General features: G+C 52.4%; 2 protein-coding genes across 7 annotated transcripts in view; one reads left to right on the top strand and one right to left on the bottom strand.

The window, feature by feature from the left end:
• Neurl1 (neuralized E3 ubiquitin protein ligase 1) overlaps positions 1–8,933 on the top strand; it is a 76,155-nt gene extending 67,222 nt beyond the window's left edge. For 2 of the 3 annotated variants that reach the window (XM_090345956.1, XM_090345958.1), the window contains exons 4-6: positions 2,715–3,419; positions 7,042–7,188; positions 7,617–8,933. In XM_090345956.1, the coding sequence (XP_090202082.1) occupies positions 2,715–3,419; positions 7,042–7,188; positions 7,617–7,855 (1,091 nt within the window). In that variant the 3' untranslated portion in view covers positions 7,856–8,933. The remainder of the gene's footprint in view (positions 1–2,714; positions 3,420–7,041; positions 7,189–7,616) is intronic. The other variant, XM_090345957.1, reaches the window with a different exon arrangement.
• An 8,260-nt stretch (positions 8,934–17,193) lies between these two features.
• Sh3pxd2a (SH3 and PX domains 2A) overlaps positions 17,194–20,798 on the bottom strand; it is a 184,934-nt gene continuing 181,329 nt past the window's right edge. For all 4 annotated transcript variants that reach the window (XM_090345954.1, XM_090345955.1, XM_090345951.1 and 1 more), the window contains one exon: positions 17,194–19,765. In XM_090345954.1, the coding sequence (XP_090202080.1) occupies positions 17,816–19,765 (1,950 nt within the window). In that variant the 3' untranslated portion in view covers positions 17,194–17,815. The remainder of the gene's footprint in view (positions 19,766–20,798) is intronic.

Here is a 20,798-nt window from a genome sequence, read left to right as displayed (position 1 = left end):
CTAGCTGCTCTGCACCGCTGCTGTCAGAGTCAATTCCCTGGAATAATCATGTTTTCCGGTTGGCTCCCTCCTCCTTGCCAGTGCAATTCTGGGAAACCTCAACCAGCCAGGCCCCAGGAGGCTTCTAGAGCAGCAGGAAACTTGTGGTGAGGGCCCAGCACCCAAACCTCATTAGGCCCAGACAGCACAGTTTCTGGAAGGGGCAGGAAGTGGGGCTGAGAACTGGGAAGCTGGAGAGACAGGTCCTACATTCAGCTGGAGTCCAATTCCAGCGTAAGGCCAGGGAGACTACAGAAGGGTCCTGGGAAGGCACTGGGCTCAATTTGGGCTGTGGTGTGGTGCCAGCTCAAATGGGGACATGGACTTTGCCAAAGGACAGCCTGGAAGTGAAGAGGGTGACAGTGGGGGCTGAGGAGACCTCTGATGTTGAGTCTACTGCTTGGGGCTGGCACACCCCCCAAAGTGTACCCAGAAGATGGGACCACCACCTCAATGTGGTCTTTGCTCAATGAAAGGCAGGAAACTTGATGCACGCTAATTACTTTCATTGTGAAGGCCCCCAGAGAGCCTTATAACAGAATGGAAGCCACTCCTGGCACGGGGAAGAGGTATGCAGAACCCAGTCCGTGAAAAGCAACTCTGTGCAGAGGATTTTGATTCTCCACCTAGAGTCCACCCTTGCAGAAGGCTTCGTGCAGCTCACTGATACCCAGAATTACTCAGAGAATTTTGGGAGAATGTGCATTTTTCTGAGGAAACCGGTTCAAGTTATCACATTTTCAAAGTGGCTTATTACCCATGAAAGGACTATTGGTACTTCTATAGCATAACTTAATTTTTGTATTAAAAAAGTAACCAGCTAAAACTTTATAAAACAGGAGAAAAGCTAGATGCTAGTGGTTCACACGAATAAGTCTAGCTACTCAGGAGGCTGACATCTGGAGATTACTGTTCCAAGCCAGCCTGGGCAGACAGAAACCTAGAGACTCTTATCTACAAAAAAGCCACAAGTGGAAGCATGGCTCCCATGATAGAGCACTCTCTTCTGTGAACAAAATAGCCCAGTGTGAGAGGCCTACAGACACACGCACACATACCTACACACATCCGTAAGCTCATAAATTCATAATCTAAATATATCATCTCTGGGAGGTGAGCTGACAGCCAGTTCTTTCTTTTTGTTGAGCTATATTTCCTACAAAATAGGGTTTGCATCACTTGTCTGATTGCAGGGAAAGACTCTGACTCCCAGTAAAAGATCTCTTGGATGAATTTCCTGAACTTCTCTTAGCTCAGTGTCCTTATGTGGCAATGGCAAACTCAAAAGATAAGTGTTGGGATTAGATGTGACAGTTTACATAGGGAATTGAGAGGCGGGTGGGGGTTCCTGCTGGCCTCACAGAGCGTTAAGATGTGATTAGTGTATCTAAAGAAGATTTGTTTTTGAGTGTGGCATTGTTTGGGGTGTTGGATTAAAGATGGAAGGTCCCCAAAGGTTGAATTGGTGTGTGTATGTGTGTGTGTGTGTGTGTTTTAATTAAAAGTAATTACTTTTGGGGCACAGAATGTGACCTAGTAGAGTGCTTGCCTAGCATGAATGAAGATCTGGGTTCCTTCCTCCATACCATGTACATAGAAAAAAAAAAGCTGGAAGTGGTGCTGTGGCTCAAGTGGTAGAGCTCTAGCCTTGAGAAAAGCCCAAGGACAGTGCTCAGACTCTGAGTTCAAACCTATGACTGGAAAAAAACAAAAACAAAACAAACAAACAAACAAAAAAACACCTTTACTTTTTTTCTGTTGGTCCTGGGGCTTGAACTCTGGGCTTGGGTCCTGTCCCTGAGCTCCTTTTGCTCAAGGCTAGCACTCTATTACTTGAGCCACAGCTCCACTTCTAGTTTTTTTCTGTGATTAACAGGCGATAAGAGTCTCACAGACTTTCTAGTCTGGGCTGTCTTCAAACAGCGATCCTCAGATCTCAGCCTCCTGAGTAGGATTGTAAGTGTGAGCTAGTGACACCTGGCATAATTTTTGTGTTATTATAAAGGTGAGTTACAGTTATAGAAGTCAGATAAAGAGTACATTTCTTTTTGGACAATGTCACCTCTTGAGAGGATGAAATTTAAGAACAAAAAATTTACCTCTTGGGAAGTGCAAGGGATCAACCTAGGGCCTACTGCCAAAAAATAAAAGAAGAGGAGGCAAGCCAGACATTGGTGGCTTGTGCCTGTGATCCTAGCCACTCAGGAGGCTGAATTCTGAGGATCTAAGTTCAAAACCTGCACAGGCAGACAAATCTGAGAGACGTTTATCTTTAATTAACCAGGAGGGGGGAAAAAAAGAGCTTTGAGCAGGAAAAAGCTAAGGGTCAGTGTCTAGGTCCTGAGTTCAAGCCCCAATATGGAACACTCCCTCCATCCACATCCTTTGCATGTTTGCTGCAGACCAGTAAGGCAAATACACGTGGTGAGAGGAAGCCCCCATCAGCTGTTAGCATTCAGAAGGAAGGAGATGGCCTCGACGCCCCATGCCTTTATTTAAACCTTGCTTCCATGGTGTGCTTGCATCCTTTTTTTATGCCATTAAGCATTTGCTAAATGTGTCCATGGGGCCTACTTGAAATGCAGCTGAGCCGGCGCACAGGCGCGGGTTCGCGGCTGTGACCTAGACAGTGATCTTTGACCTTGACGGTGACCTTGGCTCTCCCGTCACCGCAGACAGCGAGCTGGTGCTCCCCGACTGCCTGAGGCCCCGCTCCTTCACCGCGCTGCGGCGGCCTTCGCTGCGCCACGAGGCAGACGACACCCGCCTCTCCGTGAGCCTGTGCGACCTCAACATGCCCGCCGGCGACGGCGACGGCGACGGCGGCGACGAGGGCGCGCTGGCCGCCGGCTGCCCCATTCCGCAGAACTCGCTCAACATTCAGCACAGCCGCGCGCTGCCGGCGCAGCTCGACGGCGACCTGCGCTTCCACGCGCTGCGCCCGGGCGCGCACGTCCGCATCCTAGACGAGCAGACGGTCGCGCGCCTGGAGCACGGGCGCGACGAGCGCGCGCTCGTCTTCACCAGCCGGCCCGTGCGCGCCGCCGAGACCATCTTCATCAAGGTCACGCGCGCTGCCGGCGCGCGGCCCGGCGGGCTCTCCTTCGGAGTCACCACGTGCGACCCCGGCACGCTGCGGCCCGCTGACCTGCCCTTCAGCCCAGAAGCCCTGGTCGACCGCAAGGAGTTCTGGGCCGTGTGCCGCGCGCCCGGGCCCTTGCACAGCGGCGACATCCTGGGCCTAGTGGTCAACCCCGAGGGCGAGCTGCACCTGAGTCACAATGGCGTGGCCGCTGGCATGCAGCTGTGCGTGGACGCCTCGCAGCCGCTCTGGATGTTCTTCGGCCTGCACGGCGCCATCACTCAGATCCGCATCCTCGGTGAGTGCCAGGCCCATCGCCGCCCTGGGGTGGGGGGCGCGGCTCCCAGATCCCCAGCAGACACCCAAGGCCAGCTCTGGGCCCAGTGGGATCGTCTAGGCCGAAGGTCCTCCAGTGTCATAAGGGCTGAGTTCAAAGCCTGCTCAATACAGACTTCCAGACACCCCAGATCCTCACATCCCAGGGCCACCCACAAATGGGGAAAATGGTTTCCACCAACAGTTGACTTTTTAAACATTTTTTTTAAATTATTATAAAGATGAAGTACAAAGGGGTTACAGTTACATCAGTCAGGTGAAGAGTACATTTTCTTTTGGACAATGTCACCCAGCAGTTAATGGGAACACAGGTCCAGTGTCCCTACGGATGCTTGTAAACACAAGTTGGTATGTGGGTAGTGGTGGGGGATCTGTCTGCAGGGGGGTGGTCTGAGGTGGGATGGGGGAGGGGGCAGCCTTGGGAGAAATGGGATTGTAGATTTCTAGGCCTTTTCTTGGGGGCGGGCACAGAGTTTTAATGGATTGGAAGATAGGAGCTACTGTGAGCCATACTTCCCAGATCTGTAGAATGTTTATAGTATGTATGTATGTATTTATTTTCCAGTCCTGGGGCTTGAACTCAGGGACTGAGCACTGTCCTTGGGCTTTCTCAAGGCTAGAGCTCTACCACTTGAGCCATAGCACCACTTCCAGCTTTTTATATGTATGTGGTACTGAGGAATCCAACCCGGTGTTCATGCATGCTAGGCAAGCACTCTACAACTAGGCCAAACTCTGGGCCCATAGTTTTTTGTTTTGTTTTGTTTTGTTTTTTTAAAGGGCCTTGTGGTTAAAAACATTAGAGAAATATTGATTTGAATAGGACTGTGGGAGGATTCTCTATTGCAGGATTTCTCAGTCTTTAATATGTGATGCTCTTGTCTACTTGGGCTGGCTTCAAATGGGAGTCCTCAGATCTCAGACCCCTGTGTAGGATTATAGGCATAAGCCACCGATGCTCAGCTGCAGTGTGAATCTTTATAGAGCATGGTTGAAGTGTACAGTTTTCCAAGCTATTTTGCTCAAGAATCTCTTTTCCTGGGCCAGGAGTGTGGCCTAGTGGTAGAGTGCTTGCCTAGCATGCACAAAGCCCTGGGTTCAGTTCCTTGGTACCACATACACAGAACAAGCCAGAAGTGGTGCTGTAGGTCAAGTAATAGAGCTCTAGCCTTGAGAAGCTCATGGACAATGCCCAGCCCCTAAGTTCAAGCCCCAGGACAGGACTCCCACCTCATAAAGTCTCTTTTCCTTCCCTGGCATCCATGTTACTCCAGTGGGCAGGTATTCAGTCTCTCCGGGCTGGTCTGCTAACCAGCCCTGTTAGACTGAACTATATTTATTAACCTCACTGGGAGGGCCTAGTAAACTTCAGATTCTTTTTTTTTGCCAGTCGTGGGCTTGAGCTCAGGGCCTGAGCACTGTCCTTGGGCTTTCTCAAGGCTAGAGCCCTACCACTTGAGCCCCAGAACCACTTCCGGCTTTTTTTGTGTGTGTATGTGGTATCGAGGAAACGAACCCGGGTCTTCGTGCATGCTAGGCAAGCACTTTAACCATTAGGCCAAACTCCCGGCCCCCAAACTTCAGATTCTTGAGTCTGCCTCCAATGATTCCAAATCTGTAGGTCTTAGATAGGTTCCAGGCATCGTACACACACACACACACACACACACACACACACACACACACACACACACACACACACACACACACACCAGAATGTGCCATGAGTGGAATGTCTTCAGTCTCACAACCTCCGACCTCAGCCCAGGAGGTTTGATAGAGCAGGTAATGTGCACCATATGTGTTTATGTAACTAAATGCTTGTGGTCTTTAGATAAACCAAATGAAAGTAGAGTGAAAGAGAAAAGCAATGAAAAGTAATGAATCTGGGATGCTAAAAGTTAGAATCCAGGGAAAATAAAATAATAAAATGGCAAGGAATGAAATCAGGGTTGGTGAAATCAAGCAGAAAGGAAGATGAACTAGACTGGGATGAGAATTCAAGATGGAATAAAATGAATTGGATTAAAGGAGAAAAATAAAACTCAGGTGAAAGATAATTGGCTGTGCTCAGTGAAGGCACAGTGCTCAGATGCTCAGAGAAAGGAAATGACACAAGGATAAGGTACCGTCCTGCGTCAGCACCGCCTAATAATAGACAAGGAGCTTTCCAGCAAGCTTCTGTCATCCAAAGAGGTTCATAAGATTGGAGCAAAGGAGAATTAAGGGGGAAACATCAAGACTTTTCTGTCCCAAGTGATGTGGGTCAAGTGGAAATAGAAGAAGAATCATCCTGAATTCATCTGTTAAAGTCCACTGTTCCTGAGTTGTTTGGAGAATCGAGTATTTGAGCCGACAAGCTGGTGTTGCAGGATCCTGACTGATTCTAAAGGACAAACTAATCAGTGATGATGTATGAGGGTCATTATTATTTACCTTTCAGAGCAATGGGTGGAAGGCCTCAGTAAACTCCACAGCCAATTAATACCTACTGGTGGAATGTTAGAAATACTCTGCTCTCACCAAAGACAGAAATATAAGAATGCCTTATAGACATGGTTCTGACAATGCTAGCCTGGGCAATAAGGCGAGGAAAGTAAATAGGAGGCATGTGTTTCTTTGTGTGTGTTTATTTTATTTTTTTATTGTAATTAGTAAAAGGGTTACATGATATTTGCCAGATAGAAGGTGCTTTAATTCACGTACATTGATACCCTTTCACATGTCTTGGTACCCATTTCCCTCCCCCCCCCCAAAGGCATGTGTTTCTTAAAGAAAACCAATTTTGGGGCTGGGAGTTTGGCCTAGTGGCAAGAGTGCTTGCCTAGCATGCACAAAGACCTAGGTTGGATTCCCATAGAAAAAGCTAGAAGTGGTGCTGTGGATCAAGTGGCAGAACACTAACCTTGAGAAAGCCCAAGGACAATGCTCAGGCCCTGAGTTCAAGCCCCAGGACTGGCAAAAAAAGAAAAGAAAGAAGGAAAGAAAGAAAGAAAATCAAATTAAAAAACATTAACATTGTAATACTGATTGTGCTTAAAATAATATATTAGCACTAATAATAAAATTCCTTGTCAGCACAGGCAAAGTGTTCTGTTAGGGCAGATGGGGAGCCACAGTCAGTAACCTTTTCTTTTCTTGAAACATTCGTGGTTTAACTGGAGAAGCAGAGTTGGGCAAAAAGACCACAATATCGCAGGCTCTGTAGTTGGTCCATCCTGAGTTCCTACGGGGTGTGCAGGTGGTTGATGCAGAGTTCTGTCCCCAGCCTGATGTGAGGCACAGGGGGCCTCAGAATTCATAGAAGGAAAGAGAGCAAGAGGGATGGGGAAAGAGGAGCGAGTGATGAGGGAAAAGACACAGGGCCAAACCTGGGGGAAGAGGTGTAGGCCTTTCCAAAGCACCAGTGCAGCCAGGCGGGTGGTGCCTTGGACAGTAATGGAGGAAGCAGGGGCTCAGACACCAGGAGGGAGATGGGTATGTGGCCCGTGGTCATCCGGTGGTCAGGCCCGGGAGCCCCTGTGGGAGGGGAGCCTTAACTTGATCCACTGGCCGGTGATAAGTGTGCTTTTCCCCCTCTGCAGGCTCCACCATCCTGGCTGAGCGGGCTGTCCCATCAGTCCCCTGTTCCCCTGCCTCCACACCAACTTCGCCCAGTGCCCCGGGCAGCCGCCTCTCAGACCCACTGCTCAGTACGTGCAGCTCTGGCCCTCTGGGTAACTCTACGGGTGGTGAGTCCACTGGCCTGCCTGCCTTCTTCTCTTCCTCCCATCCTCCCTCCCTCCTCTCCCTTCCTTTCTCCCGTCCCCCTGTTCTCCCTTCCCTCCCTTCCATTTCCTTGTAGACACAGAGGGCTGGAACCTGGCTCAGTAGACCCTTGTCAGGTGGTGAGAGTCAGGTCTTCCTGTGCCCTAGCTGGGAAGCTTTCTCCAAAGGACGCTGCAGCACCCTTGGAATGATCAGGGACGCTCAGGATCACGTCTTGCCTTGGGAAGCTTGAGGCCCCCTTTCTCCCCCATCCCTGCCTCCCGTCCTCTGGCCATGGTCTGGAGCTAAGCATGCTGCCTCGGTCTCTTCCCTTGGCAGCGTGTGGTGGGCCATGAGGGTAAAGGCAGGGCTCTGGGTCGGGACGTTCTGGCTGACACTCCTTTCTCCCCAGGCACAGCCCCCAACTCCCCCATGAGCCTGCCTGATTCTCCAGTGAGCTCAAGGTGGGGCCAGTGGAGCTCCGAGTGCACCATTTGCTACGAACACGCGGTGGACACGGTCATCTACACGTGTGGTCACATGTGCCTCTGCTATGCCTGCGGCCTGCGCCTCAAGAAGGCTCTGCACGCCTGCTGTCCCATCTGCCGCCGCCCTATCAAAGACATCATCAAGACCTATCGAAGCTCCTAGCCCTCTGTGGAGCCCCATCCTCCGCGCCCATCTCTGCAGATTTCTGGCCCATGCCATCTGGGGGCCTCTTCTCTTCTTCCATGGGGAACTCTTTCTCCTTTTCCATTCATCATGGGAAATGGAGGCCCGGGAGGTTTGGGCTGAAAGAGGGGCCTGGGAGGAGGGAGGGCAGAAGCACATCACAGGCAGAGGCCACCCCCGGCTCTTCTTTTCTGCACCCAGCTCTTCCCTGCATGCTGAGGGGCTACACTGGGGTGTCAGTCTGTTGCAGGAGGTTCTTGGGGCTGGTGCGGCACCTTGGCAAGAGTGAGACCATGCCTGTCTTCTGGGCGTTGCTGAGTTGGGCCCCGGGGGCTGGCGAGGGGACTAGGGACTGCTTGATGCAGCCCGCTGCTAGGGAGCAGCACACACTTCAACAAGCCCTGCGCGAGCGCTCCTGAGGGGCCCCACTCCGGACCTGCGCCTCCTCTTTCTTTGCTTTTCTGTGCACTGGGCTCTGCAGTGGACTCCTCTCACCCCGGTGGGCTCCTGCAGCCTCTGTCATGTCTTTCCCCCGCCCCGGTTGGAGAGGACTCCAGGCCTTGTATGCCTGGCCCCAGCCTCGGCTGCCAATGGCAGGACCCCTACTGCTGGGCAGAGCCTTCTGCCACAATCTTCTCGCTGGGTGCTGCTGCCCAGAGATGCCCTTTGGTATGGGGTCAGCCTGTCTGCTGCCAGGGTCTTCAGAACAGTCTGCTGCCACCCCCTCAGGCCTCTGTTCCCACATCTCAGAGCCCACCTGGGTTTGGACTTGGGCACTGACCTCAGAAGCCATCATGTGCCCGGAAAGAGCCAGGGCCCCAGTGGGAGGGGATTCCCTGGGTAGGAGCAGCCCTTTTCCTTATTTTTATTTATTTATTTATTTGGTTCACGGGTTTTGCTTGTGGGTGAGCCTTGGTTCCTGGGGCTGTTACCCTGTTGCATAGATGTGAGGTATCTGGCAAGAGGCAGCAGGGAGAATCCTCACTCAAAATCCTCCCCACACCCCAGCCCCAAAGCTTGTGGCCACCTGCCTGAGTTGGAACTTTGCCAGCAGGGGCTGGGTAGGAGGCCGCCTGTGTCCTGCAGAGGCAGATGAGCCTCCACAGGGCTCAGCCACAAAATGCTCTTCCTCCTGGGGGAGGGAGCTGGGTTGCCAAAGGAGCCTCAGTGGTCTGGAAGCCCCCTACCACCACCAGGGAGGACATCAAGGGTCCTGGGAAGGCTGAGGGAAGGGAACCCATGTAGGCTGGGGAATGTTTGGGAGCCCTTGTCATAGGGGCTCCAGCTCCCCCCTGCTCTTAGGAAAGGCACTGCCCCAGGAGCTGGAGGCAAAGGCCTCTGGGATCTGCCCAGCCCAACCCTGCCTAGTCCATGCCAGTGTGGGATCTTGGCCTTGACTCTCCAGCCTCCCAGTCCCCGGGCTTGTTTTGTTCCTCAGTGGTGGTTTCTCTGGTGGCAGGCAGGGCCTGGAGTTCTAGTCCTGACTATGAATTGGTCATGTGGCCCCACTCTGGTAGTCACCCACTGACCCCTGCTTCCTCATGTAAGGTGGTAGTGTGGGGGTAGGGCAGACTTTCTGGCCTTTGAGGGAGGGTGCTGAGTGGTGTGGCGGGGAAGCCCAGGTAACAGGAACACAGCTTCGGCAAAGGCCTGAGTCACCTCTCCATGGCCCTGGGAGACCTAGCCAGTGAATGGTCCTATCCATTTGGGGGTCCCATCCCCAAGGCAAAGAATACTCTTCGATGCAGGGGCTGCCTGGCCAGCTGGGGATGGAGGAAAACAAGCCATTGTCCATTCTGTTTGCTCTGGGGCAGCCATCACCAACTTTGTGAATCAGGTTGCTGTGATTGTGAATAAAGGTGATTTCGTACCAGCTGGAGAGCTGGAGGGAGGTCTTTGTGTTTGTGGGGGCTGTGTGTCCTTAGGTATGGCCCTGGACGCACCTCTGAGATCCCAAGGTGGGCTGAAATAATCAGGGAGAGAAAGCTCCCTGGTGATGGGGTCTTGTGCATGACCTGACATGGACAGCAGAAGCTAGAAAGCCAGGCGATCCTGCAAGTTGGGAGAAGCGGCAGTTCTGGTGGCCACAGTCCACTGGGTCTGTGAGAAAAGGGTACAATGGGGTGGGAGCAGTGGGAGGCCATGAGCATCTCCTCAATGCTGAGCAGGCCCTACTCAGTCTGGGATGTGGGCAGCGACACCTAGAGGCTAGAGAGGGTCACCAGGGACTGGAGCTCAGCTGTGTTCCTTCCCGCTGGTGGATTTAACTGGGGCACGGGGAATGGAGATCTGTGAATTGAGGACTTTAGGGGAACTTTATTCCTGTGCAGTGTTGATGCTGGAACAAGTGCGGCGGGAGGGCAGCCAAACAGCCCAAGGCCTAGATACAACCTTGGAATCCTATCACCTGGCTGGTGATGTGCGGCACAGCAGATGCCTTCCCACCCTCCCAGGAGGATGCTGTGGCCACCAAGGTTAGAATGGCCTTAAACTCCAGAGGAGGACCACGGTTCCTTGCTTCCAAGTCCAGTACAAGTAGGTAGGGTCAGCCATGCCAGGGATGGGAGCAGTCTTGGCCACTCTCAGAAATCCTCTCAAAGGTGAGCAAGGCCAGAGGAGCCCAGGCCTGGTTCTCACCAACAGTGGGGACTGACTTTGCCGCTGTGTACTCTCAGATGGCCAGAGCAGTCTGCTGCATTCAGGACAGTGAGCCTTTTGCTGTTTAGCTGAATGAGCTTGTATTAGGTGGAATCTGGTGTCAAGAATTAGGTGATTTCTGTTCAGTTAAAAAGACCAAAAAAAAAAACAAAACCACCTTTATTTAGTTTTCAGGGAAATACAAGATGCATGTAAACATAAACAAAATACAAAACAACCCCAATCTTACGGTCTAGAAGCATGCCAAGGCAGAGTGTTTCTGCAGACCAACAGTCCCGTGAACATGATGTGATGGCACCTGCCGAGTGGCAGGCCAAGGGGTCGGGTCCCTTTCCCAAGGTCACTGCTCTGTGATGAGATTTTAAAAAAAACTATTATAAATAACCAGAAACCTGGAGATAGTTTAGCACCATCATTGATCCTGGAAATATTTCAGACCTCACCTGAACTGCACTGTATTGAATTCATTTTTTTTCTCCAGTTTTTCTGCCAAGGGGAAAGAGGAAAAAAACCTGGAGAAAGGACTCTGGACTCCTGGCTCCACCAGGAGCTGGATAGGGACAACAGGAAGAACTCTTTGAAGTTCCAGAGACCCAGTCACATCCATCAGTTCACCTCCAGCCATGCAATCCACATACCCATGCTTCAGAGACACCGTTCATCCATCTTGCTCATCACCCAGGTTCCTGCATTATCTTAAAAACTGGCAGACACACATTCCCTACCCTGTGTCCTACATTCAGTGGAAATCTGTTGCAGGGAGTATGTTGCCAATTCAAGGTGGCCATTTATCCTTCTTTGAAATAAAACAGCCGTGCCTCTTGGTGAGACCCCACTAACAGAAGAGCATAACCGTGGTTGGATGTGCAGTTTTCCTGGTCTGATTCATATCAGGGAGACAGGCTCAGTGAATGGAACCATGGAGGATCAGAGAACCTTGAGATTAGTTCATTAGTAGAAAGCTGGCTGAGGTCCTCCTCACCTTGGGTAGGCCTGAGTAAGTCTGAACCTTGAGTTCCAGTTTGGGGATGGTGGGTCCCTACTGCATGGCCCATCATGGCCACTATTTCTGGATTTGTACAGCCCATCAGGTCAGCTCTGGATTGGACAAAGGGCAATAGGCAAAATCTGTGGTGAACTTGGGACATGAATGCTAAGTGTTTTGAAAATGGCCTCTAAAATTAAAGATTGCTGCAACATCTCTTCTCCACCTGATGACCATTCGCTGGGAGTTTGTGTGTGGCCCAAGGAATCACTTCTATGACCACATAGGAAGGATTTCCGTGTCCAGCACTTTCCCGTGCACTTGCTCTCCTTCCTGACACATTCCAAACTGGTTTGTTCCTTCAATAAAAACAAAGCAAAACTTCCATCCTTCCACTTCCCCACACCTTTTCTGCCTACAAGACATCCTTTTCATCCATGCCCTCCCATGAAGGGATGGCAAACCCTAACCATACGTGTACATACACACACACGTCAAGGACATGCCTCTCACCTGCCTCTAACTTGCTCCATCCATCTTCCTCTAAATTCTCCCATACAAACCCCTTAAAGCTCAAACCACTGGCCAGGTTGGGGCTGAGTAAGGCAAGGAAGGACCTTCAGCACAGGGAACCCTTACCCTCTAAGGCCACTGTTTCTGGGATGGGGCTAGGTAAGGATGCTGATTGTCAAGGTCAAGTGCAAATGTGAGACTTGAAAGACAGGATAGGGAAAGGGGAATCTCGTGAATCCCAGCCTTACAGGCAGGAGGGGACTTTGTAAGGTAGAGCCTTCCACCAGTCCATACACCAGCATGCACACAGGACGAAGCAGGAGGGAAGCTACAATTAGTGTCGTAGGTCACTGGCCCGTCTTCTCACTTGCTTTGATCACAGACCTTCATACCACCATGAGGCACTGGGGCAGGCCTGCTGTAGTTTAAAAGATGCTGCTACAAACGCATGTGTGGCTCCTGCAGAACCCACCTAGAGCCACCTTGCTCAGCCTGACCTTACCTCACAAACAAGAGCCCCGGGACCAGCGGCTCTTGGGTCACACATGACTCCTGAGGATGTGCAGGGTGGGCTGGGCGTCGGTCTGCCAGGTGGGTGCCCTGACTTTTAACCATCTCTTTTCTGTGGCTTCATTTTGGACCCAGGGATTAAGGCTGCTTCTGCTAGCTATGTTAATGCCAGTGTGAAGTCCAACTAAATAATAAAATAATTATCAAAGTGTGGGTGTGGGGGGAGACACATTGCACTCTCCAGCCGGAACTGTGGGCGTGAATGGCACGCAGACTTGCTGCCAGAGCTGAGTCCCTTGGGACCTGCCCAAGGCCAAGGACTGTTCAGTGGAGACAGCTTGCCCAGGATTTTCTTCTCTAACCCCATGTTATATAATTCAAGTGGGAAATTATCAGCACACATGCACACAGGCATACACACAGGCACATGCACACGCACGCGCGCGTGCGCACACACACACACACACACACACACACACACAGCCCTCAAAAAACCCCCGAGGGAATCTTATTCTTTAGCAATGGGGACTGTGGTTCTCTTTCCAGAGAGCGCCGCGTAGAGATTCTCAATGTCTGACACGTGGATGTATCTATTCCAAGAGACCTACCCCGGCACAGCCCCACTCCAGCACAGCCATCCATAGCCATACAGAAATTCACTAAATGAGGGTTGGAGCAGCAAGCTTACAGTACTGGAGGTGGAGGGGTTGAGCCAGGCAAGGAAGTGCTTGCTGCTGTGGGAGGCAGAGCTCCAGGGGCTGCGGCCAGAGGGACTTCTGTCCTGCCACTTCCACTGGCCCTAAGGAAGGAGGCTGGCCTGGTACCTGTCGTGAGGAGCTCTGTCTGGGATTCTCCCAGGACTCCCGAGACTTGCCCGGGTTGAAGGGCCTGCTCCCCACAGCGATGTCCTTGAGATGAACGGCGGCCCAGGCTCAGCCGGCAGCCCTGCTGCAGGGCTGTGGGACTTGTATCTCACTGGGCATACAGGGCCTAAGGCACCAGCACCCTCCAAATGGTTTGGTTATAACTAGGGTTCCAGCCCACTCGCTGAACTGAGTTTCCATTGCTCTCCAGAGGTTCAAATACGTATCAAAAAGGCTCACAGTGCAAACATGAGGAGCCTGGGGTGAGGGAGGGCTGCTCGGAGTCCCTTTCAGGACAGGTCTCTCTGAGCAGCTGGATTGCAAAACAACAGAAATGGAAACATGGAGCAGTTCCGGGTGTCTCCGCTCTGCTCTGGGGCCTGGGCCTGGGAGGTCACTTCCCTGAATCCCTTTTTTTTGGGTGGACAAGATCCAGCAGAAAAAGAGGCTACCCTCTAGAGGCAACCCCTTCCACCTTGCCAGGGAAAGAGGGCTGAAAGATCAAACAGCACAAACCCACCTGGGCGGTCCACAGTTCCAATTCCATCCAGCGGCCCCCCTCCTGCCTCCTGCTGACAGAGCCCTGGTATCTCTCGGTAATATTGCACTTTCCTGTCTCAGACTGTTTCCATTTCCCATTGAGAATGCAAAGTATTTGGAGGGCGCAGGGAAAGTGAGTAACCTTTAAGAAATAATATCAGTTAAATACAAAAATAGGAAAAGCAGGGGTTGCTTCATCTTTCTTTGCCCCTTAAAAACAAAAACTACCAAACCAAGGTCTAAACTTAAATAGTTCTACGTCTACTCTGCAAGTACTAGTAACAGGAAAAATAATGCTTGGCCAAAATTCCCTTGTCTTTCTTTTCCCCTTAGATGATAAAAAGTAACATGCTTTGCTGAGGAAAGCAATGGATACAAATGCCAGTAAAATATGCTGCTCTAACATCTGAAACTGATTATAATGATTCTATATAATGCCTTCGTCCAATGGATAATCAAGAGAAAGACCCACACAAAGAGGAACCTTTGGGGCCAGGCTGGGGGGGAGGGGGCTCTGCCAAAGTCCCAGCAAACAGGACCTGGCCATAGCCACAGGGAGGAGGGTACTTCCACCTGGAAAAACTCCCTTCCAGGTCCCTCTTGTTGCCCCACTCCAGGCCCCATGTCCGAGACAGAAGAACATGGAGGAGCCAGGTTGTCTGAAGACTTTTCACCCTTATCATAAAAGAAAGACTTTAAATTGAAAGAAAAACAAAGCACCAAATGATGCATCTTCCGGCATTATATAAACCTCAATAATGACCTCAGAAGGGCTCATTAGAATTAAAGTTGCAGTATACAGCAATACGATATCATTTCACATTTTCAATCAGACGAATGGAAAACTAGGTTTGGATGCTGCTGAGATTTCATTTTTGCCTTTTAGTCTGATCTGGTTCTCCTCTAGGTGAGTCAGAGCCCAGGCCTCCCGTCCTCTGCTGTGCTGGCAGTGCCCTCTGCTGTGCTGGCAGTGTCCTCCAACGTCACAAAGCAGCTCAGTAGCTCTAGGGAAAGGCCCTCTTGCCTGGGCAGGGCTAGGAATCCAGGGTCACAGGCCTGGCCCCCCTGGCCATGCCTCAGGACTGGCATGCACCCTTCTTCAAGTATTAATATTCTTTGGGTTTACAGGGTTTTGTGCTGTGAATCAGGGGTTTGATTGGGGGTGGGAGTGGGGTGGGGGGCAGCAAGGTGCAGTGCAAAAACGGACTGCTCAAAGCCACATGCTGCCAGTAGGTGGCAGCATCTCCTACTTTTCCTGGATGCCTGAGTGACTCCCAGCCATTCTTGGGGCTGTATGTCAGTCACAATGTAAACATGATGGCCACACAATAATCTGTAACAGGGCTGGGGAGGAGCACCGGGTTAATTGAGAAGGAGAGGAAATGTGCCATTAACTAGCTGTGTGATTCGGGGAAAGTAATTTCCCATGCTTGGGTTAAATGAACAGGAAAGGATGGGAAGTGTTCACCTCCTGGGACCCCACCAATCCTAATGATACTATGGTTACAGAGCCCTAGAAATCAGGGTTTATTTTGGGGGTGTGGAGAGCAGGAGAATGTGGGTGGCTGAGATCTGTAGGGGGCAGTATGGAAGGTGGGGAGGGGCAGGCTAGGCAAGCTCTGTGGTCCAGTCGAATGGAGATGCTCTATGCTCCGCAGCCTTGCTGCTTCCCCTCCTGGCCCACTGGAGCTCGGGATCGAACTGTGTCAGCACACGCAGCTGAGGTGTGGGCTGCAAACCCTCCCCCTGGAAGGTCCTTTCACCCGACAGTCACTCTACTTTTAAATTTTATTTTAAATAATCATAAATTACTTTTTTCATCTTTTAATAAATATGTGCTGTTTAAAAATGAGAAAAGTATATACTGCATCTTTAAGTAATGCACTTGGTTCTCTGGGTTTCTCTGCATTCCACCGTATTTAAAGTGCATTAATTAAAAACAATGAACCACTTCCTTATCATTATTGTTCAAATAAGTACAAATAATATTAATATGAAGACACTATACTACCATTAGTACTGCAATCTAGCAGATTAACGCAATATCCTGCTCTATTTAATACTGTCCAGCAGAAGAAAATAACTAATTTCAATTTCTAAGTCAAATGTATAAACAACGAAAAGAAACTAAACAATCTCACCACAGCCCTTTGACAAAGAACACGTGCAGGTGCCATAGCTGCCAGGCACTGGTGTATGGTAAGGGACGGGTGGGGGGTTGATGGCACCGAGACACTGGGTCCCGGCAGACCTGTGTGGGGAGGAGGGGGAGGCCCGTCCTCCTTGGAAGCAGGCTCGGTAGTCCAGCAGTCTGGCAGCGTGGTTGGTTGGCTGGCCGCTGTGAGGCCTGCTCTGTCTGAAATCAAAGGCACGTGCGGAAATCCACTCCCAGCAAAGGCTGACTCCTTGAGGAGGCTGAAGGCCTTGTTTCTGGAGGGGACCCTCTGGAATGCCAACCATGAACAACGCAGCCTGAGGTTGACAGAGGGCAGGCAGGGGACTTGGTGCTCTGGCTTCTCTGCACTGGGGCACAGCCCCTGGAGATCAGGTTGGTCCTGCACCACAGGCCTTCCTCCTTCTCAGGTGTCTCTGTAGCATTGCCAACAGGCCCAAAAGGCTGGTGGTGGTATTGCTCCAGTCCGGCCCTGGGCTGTAACTGCTCTCTGCAGGTCCTATGGAAGGCTTTCAGCCCCGCACAATGGGGTGAACGTACAGACTGAAGAGTGAGTGCTGGCTCATCCCAAAGCCAGGGAGTGGTCTTCTTTCTAAAGGTCTGGCTGCTAACAACAACACCTTCTCTCCCTCTTGGGGAGGTGGGTTTTGTTTTTGTTGGTTTTTTTTTTTTTTTTTGCCTCATCAATGTCGGGCAGGAACCAGACAGTTAAAATGTTTTGCCAAGCCCGGGGCCTGGTCATACCCAGGCCCCAAGCCTTTGACAAGCACCGGGCTTGGGCCCTGTCCAAACAGTGGACACCAAACAAAAACGACTCGGTTTATGGAAGGGCAAGAACATGAAACCCAAATCCAAATAAAATACCCTTCCATAGACTACAACAAACCCCCCCACCCCCTCCCCACGTGAGGCTCACCACCTCAGACTCCCAAACTAAAACAAACCTGAAACCAGGATCTGATGTATAACCCCAAACCAACAAACCTACCCCAAAATATGCCAAGGGATCACCCACCACTGCTGGAAATGCCAGCAGTCATATGGGCAGATGATGAATCCCATCCCCACCCCCGGCCCAGGAGGGCAGGCTCCATTCTCAAGGCCAGGGCAGTGACAGTGGTGGTGAAAGGTGGTGCCTGCTGGCATGAAGGAATTGCTTTTCCTGATACATGGACATGGCTTGGCTCAGGGAAGGCCTGAGCTCACAGAGACACTGCCCAGCCTCAGTGCCAAGAGTGGCTGACATGCCCACCCGTGGAAGGCTACAGAGGTCTCTGGAAACCAGCTCGATCACTAACATCTAGTAATAAGAAACGAGGGCTAGCTGCAGTGGCATGACGCCAATCACCAAAACAGCCGAGTAGGGGCAGAGCACTGTCGACCCTACGTCCCCAGGAGCACATTCCTTTTGAGATTTGAAGCAAAGGCATAACTGGGGTTCCCTGTGTGGCTTGTCTGAAGTGAACTTTACGAAGGTGTGCACATGGGTTCCAGGCCCAGGGCTCCCCTCCCATCCCCTTCTCCCATCATTGCCTCCCTTCCCTGGGCAACAGCTGGGGGCATGTTTGAGGGTATCTGTAGGGTTCAATGCTGTCCTTCCCCCCCTCTCCATTTTGTCCTTCCCCTTGTGTGTGCCACTATTGGTTTGGTGGTGGCCCACAAGGCACATAGAGGCAGGAAGGACCCCACGCTCCCAGTCAGTTCTTCTTCTCAAGGTAGTTGGAGGGCACCCAGCCTTTGAAGGGCTTCACCTCGTCCAGGATCTGGCAGTACCACCAGCCATTGGGGTTTCTCTCCAGCACCTCCATCGACACTCCCTCCTGGAAGCCTGCGGTCTCCTCATCGCCCTCGTAGTCTGCAATGGAGATGTACATGTCTTTGAGGTTGTTGTGGATGAACTGGGACTTCTCGATGGGCTTGGGGCGCACGGGGGACACAGGGACGCAGTTGCGCGGAGTGGACAGCAGCGGGGAGTCGGAGCCCTGGCTGGCAGCCCGCTCTGCCAGGCGGCCCTTGGCCTCGGTGGCAGCCGAGCGCGCCGTGCTGAAGGAGGAGTTCCGGCGGACGCCTCTGCCGTCGCTGGCCGTGAGCGACTCATTCCTCCGGAGGGCGCAGGACAGGTTGTTGTCCTTGGGTGGTGGGGACACAAACACAGACTGGGGCCTGACGGCCACCTGCCGCACACCGTTCCTCATCTTCACGGCGGCGGAGGTCTTGGCGAAGCCTCCGGGGGGCTTGGAGGGGATGGGCGGCGTGGCCCTCTTGCTCTGGTTCACCGTGTTCAGCGCCTGCACCCGCTTCTCACTGTTTTCCAGGCTGTCGGACTTGCCCTGGCTCTGCCTGCTCTTTGCCGGCTCTGCCTCCTTGCCAGAAGGGCTGGGCTGCTGGCTCTCATCAGGCATCAAGTAGTGGGAAGGGGCCCAGCCCTCTAGCTCCCCAAACTTCACGTACCACCACCCGCTTTCCAGCTTCTCCAGAACCTCGACCTCGGCGCCGGCCGGGAAGCTGATCTCCGAGTCCTGGACCTTCTGATACGCGCTGCATGTCACGTAGGCCGACGGCTGCCCCTCCCAGTCCTTCTTCAGGGGACCCGGGGGTGTGGGGGCCGGGAGAGGGGTGATGTCGGCGGAGCCTCTCCTGGGCCCCTCGGCCGCTGTCTGGGGGGGCAGCTCTGAATCCTCACTCTTGGAGCCCTTCAGGCCCCCCCGGAGCTGGCCCGTGGGTCTCAGCTGACGCCTTAAAGTGCCAATGTCCATCTTCTCTTGGCTCTGCGACTCGGCCCGGTTGAGCAGTGGCTTAGGCCGGATGGAGGGCTTGGACCGGGCACAGGGGGTGGGCACGGCCTTTACTTCCACATCCTTCTTGGCCACGACCTTAGGGGTGCCACGGACGCTTGCATCCGAGGCTGAGCGAGGCTTCAGGTCACCACTGTTCTTGGACAGGGAGGAGGAGGAGGAGGAGGAAGAGGAGCAGGTGGTGTTGATGGTGATGGAGGAGGAGGAGGAGGCGGAGGAGTGGATTTTCCCCAGCTCCGCCTGAGCATTCTTCTCTGCCTTGAGTTTTAGAAGTGATGATGACTTGGGGGAGTTGGAGCCGGACTTGGGGGAGTTTTTCCTGGCAAGGGACAGTGAGGAGCCCCCGGGGGAGTCGCTGTCTCCAGAGGAGCCTCTGGCTGACAGGGTGTCTTCTGCACACAGCCGGAAGCCCTCGTTCTCATAGATGGTCTCCTCCTCCAGGGCCACATCCTCAGCAGATCCACCCACCCTGAAGCAGGCCCGCTGCAGGGAAGAGGCCGGCGAGGGCCTGTGGGGCTGGGAAGGCCGCCTGTCCCCCGCGCCTCTGTCTTCTGTAGGCTCCTCACTCAGCTCCGGCTCGGAGTCGAAGCCAAAGGCAGGGATGTCATACTCGGGTTCCTCATACCTGAGCTTAAGTGGGGATGCCTGGTTCTCCCCAGCACCCGCAGGGCCCTCGTCCACCTCTCTGAGCTTGCTGGGGGGTGCGGGCGGCGGCACCTTGGGTCGGGTCAGCGTGCTAGTGCGGCGGTTCAGGTTGGGTTTCTTGCGCTTATCGATGTAGGACGCCGGGGCCCAGCCCTCCTTCTCACCAATCTGCACATACCACCAGCCACCGGAGTTCTTGTCGATAACCTGGGGAGAAGAGAGCAGACAGTCCAGTGGGTGGGTCACCCAGGGCTAGAGCTTCATACTTAGGCTATAAGCTACATCCTCTCCATCTTACAGACCAACACACGGAGCCTTTGAGTCTGTAGCTCAAGACCCAATGTAGTGAAAGGCAGATTGGAACTCAAACTCCAGCCTCTAGCGTTTCTTGGTTGCTCTCACTCTCCAGGTACGTCTCCTCTGCTTCTAGTCTGTCAACATGCTAGGCAAGCTGGTCTCCTCTGCCAAGCCTCACACTGTCCTCAAGTTATGGCACTGTTCCCACGTTCTATGAAACCCAACCCATCAAGATCCAGATATAAGCAGAACTACTGTTCCATCACCCCTGCCCTCCCCCAAAGATCTCTTTGAAAATGCGAAAGGCAGATGACAGCCACTGCCTATGGAATCCCAGTGAAAGAAATCTCATTAGCTGAAGAGAGCTCTTTGGGTGAATGGTTTCCTGTCGGAAGACGGAGAGGCCTTCGGTATAGTATTTCCTATGCTACTATAAACCAGTCCAAGGAGGGGCAGTATGGAGACTGGTTGGGCAGGGGTGGCCTTGGACTGAGGAACATCAAGGAAAGGTAATTATAGACTTGGAGACATTCTTGGAGGTCACTGTGAGACTTTTTCTCTAGTTAACCAGCAAACAGCTAGAAGGGGAAATGTGGCTCAAGTGGTAGAGAGCCAGCGTTGAGTGGAAAAAGGCAAATGAGAGCTTGAGGCCTTGAGTTCGAGCCCCACTACCACTACCAGCATATTCTCTCTCTCTCTCTCTCTCTCTCTTTCTCTCTCTCTCTCTCTCTCTCTCTCTCTCTCTCTTTCTCTCTCTCTCTCTCTCTCCTCTCTCTTCCTCCCTCTATCCCTCTCTCTCATATACACACTGTTTGAGACCAGGCCTCTGCAGCCCCCGTATTTTCTTCTTTTTTTCCCTAGATTCTACCTTTCCTGAGCCCATCCCTATAGTTATAGTTTAAGCTCAGGTAACTATGGAAGTTCTCCAATACTCAACATCCAC

Source organism: Megascapheus bottae, chromosome 15, assembly GCF_031878675.1.
Source record: "Megascapheus bottae isolate mThoBot1 chromosome 15, mThoBot2.hap1, whole genome shotgun sequence".
Lineage (NCBI taxonomy): Eukaryota > Metazoa > Chordata > Mammalia > Rodentia > Geomyidae > Megascapheus > Megascapheus bottae.
This window is presented reverse-complemented; position numbering and strand designations above follow the sequence as displayed.